Raw genomic sequence first — 7557 nt, 5'->3', positions numbered from 1 at the left:
TGGATCACCATCCTTGTATAATAAGTAACTTATCTACTGAAAACCAGAACACTTTTTCTGGAACTTTTGCCAGCACGAATCAGTTTGACTATGTTAAAGGGGTACACAAACTCTGAACGGGTTGTAAAACATACCGAGTAACGTTAAGGCGCGAGTCTGGTGTTGGTCAATATTGCTCAAGGTGATCAGGCTTCGATTATATCTTCACAACATTCCTCCTCGCCAAACATAGGCTACTTGTTTACACTTAGATGTATCCAAAATCGTACGACTATTACTCAAACCAAGTGAAGTGTATTTTACATAATGAAAAGGTCGAAATGCACTGTGAAAAATGTTAATAGCTAAAAATGTAATTTAAAGCTGGGTAGCTTAAAATTACAGGTTAAAACCAGCATCCCATTCATTTTATGCGTCCAGATTTTTTTCTCTGCAATTAATTTCGATGCTGCCGCTTGCTAACGTTCAAAATATTCCATGCCAGCAATAGTGTAGATCAGCTTCTTTGCTGATTTGGTATGCAATTAACAAAACCCAGCGTTCTAGTTTTAATATTATAAAGTATATAATGTACCATTTCATGAACTGTTTAGGGTTAGGGTTTTCACATAGTTAATGTACTGCCATCACCTGGAATCAATAAAAAGTGCAACAAGTGAATAGCGTACATGATGTGGGAGAGATTAAGATACATAAATCAATTCATCTTTAGTCATTGACGAACTTCACCTTCACGTTCTCTTAAAACGTCAATTTTATTAAATGGTGATAACGAATACAAGAGTACAGACGTTTTGAACGGGCATTGACTTTATTTTTGATAACATTTAAAGTTAAGGACAAGGAGTACGGTTGTCACTCCTTAAGTCTATTGGACATACTAGTTTTCCTTTAATCATGTTAAATTCTCTATGAAAACGGCACACTGCTGATCTCAGTCACTAAAACGAAGTTTGAGTTACTAATGCACAAGTGACAAATTAGCTCTTCATTAGAAGTGAGTTAAATGACTTTCTACAGGACAAAAGACAGAATCAATGGGTTGTATGTGTGTAGTACAGTCAGTGACTGTACTACACACATGAATTGTCCTGGTTGTAAAGTGTGATCACTTCTTCCTGCCACCTCTCTCCTTCAGTGCCAGATGGATAATGGAGCCATTGTTCATGTTGTAGTAGGCCAGAGAGTTGGAGTCTTTGATGAAAATCCCCTGGTGATGAACAAATAATATTTACATTGTGCAAATCCAGAAATTCATTATCTTCATAGAACAACCATGTGTAATAAGATACAGAGCTTAGAAGCAGAAATAGAACACAAAGGATATTTAAATATGGTGGCTCTTCAGAACCATTGTAAGCATTGCTCTTACCTCATATTGTAGTTTCTGTTTTCCTGCTGGCATGCCTGTAGCTTCATGGATTTTAACCTTTATTACAGACACCTGTAGGAATACGGATTGATATTCAACAAACCATATTAATACAGACATGAGCATCAGAATTTTGACTGCTACAAATAATGTCATACATGTGCAAGCTGAACTACTGGAGGTTAGATATGGCGAGATTACAGCAATCAGTGAAAGACTAGTGAAAACTGATCCAGCAAATCAAGACATTAGCCAATCAAGGGTAATAATGTTATAGGTAGCAATGCATGAAAGAATTGAGAAGTAGTCATTTTTGCAATTCAGGTACACAGGCTTTGGGGAAGAAGGGGATAGGTGGCCTTACCTGATCTGTGAGTGGGACGGAGAAGTTGAGCACCTGTCCGTTCAGCTTCCATTCGGTCTTGTCCTGCATGTTGGGGACCTGCACCTTGACTGCCACAGGGCCCTGAGAAAGATGAAGGGTTGGGGGGGGGAGCAGTCAGCAGGTTTTCCAATTCAAGGTCCCATTCTCCCAAAATCAAGGACCCATAAAAATGTGACAGCAGGCTATGTAACAGGGAGGCTTGTCAGTAAGGCTATACAAAACAACCTGAATATCCCTGAAAATGAATGCTTCAACCAAGCCCTTTTAAACCCTAGTCATTTCCCTGAGAAACTAAATCAGAATCTGAAATGCATTCTTCTGAAAATGGCTGGGATAGAAAAAAAGGGATGAAGCTTTTGAAAATGACTTCTCAGGTTCTTGAGTCAGGCACAGGCAGAATAAGTAACGGTGCTGTCACAAAAGAGCTGTCCCTTTAACTGGCTCAGTAACCAACCTTGTTCCGGCGCAAAAACTCCTCCTCTGGCATCAGGTTGTCCTCCGTCTTCATCTTCTTGTTTGCAGGCTCGTCTTCGTGGGGCGGGGGTGGGTGAGAGGGGGGCAGGGGCGCAGGGGCTGAGCTTGGGGGCTGTGGAACCGGAGGAGCAGGAACAAAAGCTGGGGGCAGAACATAAACAACAGTCCCTGCTTTAGAAGACTCCATGGATGATGAATATAATGACCTCAAAGCATAAGTAAGCCAACACCAAGCAAAGTACAAGATAGCCAAGAGAATCCCAACTGTCCAAAATGCTCACCAGTAGGAACCACCATGGGAGGAGGTCTTGGGGCCATGAGGTGGGGCCCCGTTGGGGGCATGGGCACCACGTTGATTCGAGGTGCGTGGAGCATGGGGGGCATGGGGGTTAGGACCTGCCCGGGCGTCAGGCGCACCACAGGGGCCATGGGGGGCCGTGGGAGCACAGGCACGGCAGACAGCAGAGTGGGCCGCTGTATTGGAGGCATCTGAACACACACAAACGAGAAGTGGTGAGAACAAATATCAGTGATGCCAGACCAACATAGATTATAGTGGACTAGTGACGGCAACACTATTTATTTTGTCGAAAGGAGCATAGTGGTTATGAAACTAGGTTTGTAACCCAAAAGGAATGGATTTAATCCCAAGGTGGGGCACAGTCATTGAACAAGGTACTTAACCTAAAGTATGTGCAAATTGTAACAATATCAGTTCAGTACATAAAAATAGTCATGTTCTCTCCCAGACAAAGGTTAGAAAATCACTAAACATATTTTAACACCAGTAAAAAAAATGTACAGTCCACCAAAAAAGAATATTTTCAATATTAAATTACATAAACGTATTCTTTCATACAATTGAAAGTTTTTAGTTTTAGAGACTTGCAGGAGGGTTTTAAATAGCTTCAGGATCTAAATCATTGAAGTATTTTAAATAACTCACCGATGGTGGAGGGCGTGGCAGACTGGTGATGGGCGGGGAGGGTTTGAGCAGGAGCGGGGAGGAGGATGGCATGGGGGGCTGGAGGATATCGCTGGGCTTGCTGGGGCCGATTTTCTCCTTGCTGTCGTCCTCCTGCACCAGCCCCTTGGCCTTGTGGATGGCCTCGATCTGCTCCTGAAGCGTGATGTTGGCCTGCGCGGCCTGCTGGGTGCGCGCCATGCTGCCCGAGTGGCCGTCCCAGGTCACCTGGAGGAGAGGGGTGAAGGAAAATCAACCCTGAGAGCACTGGGAATGGCACTGCCACTGCAAAATGCTACTCAGTGTTTAACATTTCATTCAACTATGAGAAAACGTTTTCTGTCCATCTAGTAACGCAATGCACTAACAGGGATTTAAAACCAGGTTTTACATTTTCCTTTTAACCAACTAGAGCTTATGATACTCCATGCACCTATACCTTCATGTTAATATTGGGAGTGTGTGGTTTTCCTGAAGCCATAAATTGATTGAGCTACCATATATTATCCATGACTGATTTGAATGTTCATTTGACTGTATATGGAAAAACATGATTGATTTGTTCTAACAAGTCAGTGATAGTCAGCACCTGGTAGCTCCAATCTTTGAGACCATGAAAGCTCAATCACTCATCAATCGCTACAACTACCCCCATTGCACATGTTCCTCTGACACCAGCACCCACCTTCTCCTCTGGCTTCTGGATCTCCTCCTCCCCAATCTTTTTTCCGATGGCCGTCTCCTCCACACCGAAGATATCGGTACGCCTCTCGGCCAGCTGCTTCAGGCTGCTCTCGATGTCCAGTCCTGGGGCGTACACGTCGTCCTCGGTCTGCCGCTCGCGGATGCTGCGGTCCCTCTGCTCCAGCCAGCGCGGGTCCAGCAGCCCGATGCGCATGTGCTCCTGCATCTTGCTGGCCGGGATCTTCTCGCCCGTGATGGGGGAGATGAGGTACTCGTCTGGGGCAGCCACAGGGGCCGGGGGCTTGGAGGCTGCGCAGGGGAAAAGGCAAACGCCAGTTAGATGAATGACGAATGTAAAACATTTACCTGGTTTCTGCTGAAGTATAGATTTACTGTAATTCTTGATTCATTTCTGTCTGTATCGGTTAGTCCACGTTCTAGCCTCTGTCAAGTTACAGAAAGAATTTCCTACCAAAGCATCCCTGAAATATCAGTCATGATAAAAGACTCATCTGCCGTACCTTTGGGGTCGTAGTCCTTGCGAATGATGACCTGGTCTGGGGTTGGGGGCAAAGGGGGTGGCATGGGGTTGTCAGGGGGCAGAGGTGCCTTCATACCATCATCATCATCATCAGAGCCCTGGAGAGGAAAAATGATACAGAATTGCATGTGAGAAACTCGTATTTTTCACATTTTAGTAAAAAAAAAAAAAAAACTCTCAGTAGACAAGTAGTATGCAAGCCCCTGGGATTATAATTTCATTTTTGACCATTTCTCTGTGTCCAAGCCCCCAGTTACCTCGTCCATGTCCTGCAGCTGTGTGTCCTGGTCGGGCTGCGAGGGGTGACCTTCATCTCGGTCATCCCTGTCATCCTCCTCATCCTCACTCTCCACCTCCATCTCCACTTCCTCGCTCTCTCCAAACTTCTCGTACCGCTCCTGGATAAGGATGCGTGCTCCCAGTTCCTCGGGTGTGGTGGGAGGGGGGAAGTGACCTAGGCAGGAGGTTTAACCCAGTTAATCCAATATACAGATTATTTCTACAAAGACAGCATAACGCCCTTCTGAAAAACAGACAAACAAATATAAAAAGGGAAGATTTCAAGAAAGAAGCTCAGCCAAATTCTGTCTTTGGTCTGTCTAGGAGAATTTATAAAACCTACTTTGTGTTTCCCACTGCCACTATATCGCACCACAGAAACACCAATCTTTAAAAAGTCTAGGTAAACACTACATTCCATTAGACGACAGTTATCTTCTTGAATACTGTGAGAGGAAACATTCATGGTTACTCTGAGGAGAACCGCTAAACCAACGTATGGCGAGTACCTTGCTCATTAGGCTGGAAGTCCACCGTCTCGACCACAACAAAATCATGCCAGTCTATCTGAGCATAGGCCACACGCTCCTTCTCTCGCTCTTCTTCCTCCTTCTTCCTCTCACGTTCCTGGAACTTGGCCCACTCCACACGGTACCTCACCTGGCAACACAAAAACAATCACATGCAATTGATGGGAACTATAACTACAGGCTTTGCTTTGGCATTCTTATGCAGAGTTCTGGTCTGTGTGTGAAACTGTTCGTCTGCTCACCTGGTCCAGCACTTCCCGAGGGTTTTCTGCCTCTTTCTTCAGTTTCAGCAGGAGTCCTTTGGGAGGGATGAGGATCTACAGCACAATGGACACAGTTCATCAAAACAACAACAGTGAAGCACAGATTCTGAAGCAAATATTCACATGCTAAGATAAATGACTGCTGAGCTTAGATTCTCCACATGGGAGACCCCCATACCTTGGTGTACTGCTCCACCAGTTTGGTAAAGTAGTTGAAGAGGCTGTGCTGAGGCCGCAGGAAGTCAAACTGATAGTTGCGTTGCTCTTTCTGCATCAGCTGAGTGAGGAACTGCCGGCCATTGCGGGCCACAAATTGGGCAGTCAGCTTGACCACATCAAGGTCGAAGGCAGAGATTGATGGCGGATCAGCGATGAACTCAAACTCTGGTGGGGGCTCCTTGGGCACGACCGTCTCATGGATTACCTGGGCCTGAACCTGCCCAGAAGAAACGGGATAGGAGCAGGGTCAAAATGAAGTGAAATACTACTTGTTTCTAAACTGATAGTGTGGAATAAATACAAGAAATTACAACAAGTACATTTCATAATGTGAAACAACAAAAGCAATCAGTCAGCGTGACAAATAGTATCCACAGGGTTACAGGAGTGGTGTGAGAGGCCCACCTTCTGGGGCAGCTGCTGCTGGGGGGCCTGCTGCAGGGCCTGCTGTTGCATGACCTTGGGAACAGCAGCAGAAGGTTCCTGTGCCTTTCCCTCCTTGAACTCGTTGACTTTGTGCCGGTAGTAGGCATGGTAAGGGTCATTAGGGTTCAGGAAATTGAATTTAGGATTATTGATCTCGTTCTGTCGGATCCTGGCCTCAAACTCTGGCCCGTTTCTATAGGTTAGAAGAGGGGGAAGATCCTTTTATCAGAACACAACAATGTTAAAAAAGGCAGTTTTCACATTAAATGTGTCAGACAATAATAATTAAATGACAATCAATTACTATTGCATATAATAAATAGTGAGAAATTGTGAGTCTCCATTTAGGGGTGTATTGAGTTCGTACATTTCTCAAGTGAATCTCATAATGCATGTAAACTAACAATGTGCGTGTTCTGACCTGGCTACAAAGCTGGCGGTCTTGTCAACAATGTTTCGGACTTCGGGAGGCGGGTAAATGATTCCAACGATTGGCTTTGTAGCTGGAGTTTCATCCGGCTTTGGTTCGTCAGCCTGTAAATTAATTGATTAGCAAGATTAAACGACACACATGATTTGTCTATTTCTGTAAGGGCTCATAGTGGCATTGTTGTCCAAGTAGCTACTGCACAGTTCAGCATTAGTACACGGTCTACGTTTTTAAGCGCTAGCTGGATTAGCATCTGTTAGCACGTACCTGATGCCCATACGTGGCGAAAGGTTTTAAGAGCGTTTACAATTATCAATGGATTCTAAACACGGAAAATGAATGAGCGGAAATCTAACGACATTAATTGTTTCTTTAGACCCCCCCCTTAAATACGAAAATCACGAAAGCAACTAAGGTTAACAAGAGGCCTACTTAATCACAAGTCTGGTGGTACGGCCGAAAACCCATTGCGGTCCAAATTATAATTAAATCGGCGGATTTAGCTTAAATGTGTGGCCAACATGCAAAAAATATTGTACAATCAAGAAATAAATAAAACGCACATGAAAGTGTGCATCCATCTACCCAACTGCTTAAAACTGACGATACCTTATTGTTGTTAGGCTCCGGTTGAACTATTTGAACAGGCCCAGGCGGCATGGCTGCGTTAGGACGGGAAGATCTCCGTCTTCTTTAACCAGCAAATATCAAGTGCTGAAATTAAAACACTTTCGTAGTCAATTTTCCCTGCGACGCCTGGAGCGGTGTCACACACAACTATTGTAGATTTTAATACTACTTTAAAAACAAAACCCCACTTCAGACACTTTCGCAGTCTAAATTCACATGAGACAAACCGGAAACAAAATAATTTACTTCCGAAAACATATTCGTGGAGCGTTGTGGGAATTGTTGTTCTGTCGCTATGGCAACCAGCTGACAACAAAGGCTCCAGTTCGTTGAATAAACTGGGAATGTTAGCTAAACTTT

General features: G+C 44.4%; 1 protein-coding gene across 1 annotated transcript; it reads right to left on the bottom strand.

The window, feature by feature from the left end:
• Window positions 1-736: 736 nt before the first annotated feature.
• Window positions 737-7447, bottom strand: sf3a1 (splicing factor 3a, subunit 1). Its single transcript, XM_061259634.1, has 15 exons — window positions 7177-7447; window positions 6559-6671; window positions 6117-6330; window positions 5671-5928; window positions 5472-5546; window positions 5209-5359; window positions 4678-4874; window positions 4401-4518; window positions 3881-4188; window positions 3178-3423; window positions 2513-2720; window positions 2212-2372; window positions 1737-1838; window positions 1373-1444; window positions 737-1210 (listed from the first exon to the last, which is right to left on the bottom strand). Exons 1-15 carry the CDS (start codon window positions 7225-7227, stop codon window positions 1109-1111), a joined length of 2376 nt encoding a protein of 791 aa, XP_061115618.1. The 5' UTR covers window positions 7228-7447; the 3' UTR covers window positions 737-1108.
• Window positions 7448-7557: the final 110 nt, after the last annotated feature.

This window comes from Conger conger, chromosome 11, assembly GCF_963514075.1.
Source record: "Conger conger chromosome 11, fConCon1.1, whole genome shotgun sequence".
Lineage (NCBI taxonomy): Eukaryota > Metazoa > Chordata > Actinopteri > Anguilliformes > Congridae > Conger > Conger conger.
Note: the sequence above shows the minus strand (reverse complement) of the source record. Positions and strands in the feature narration are given on the sequence as shown.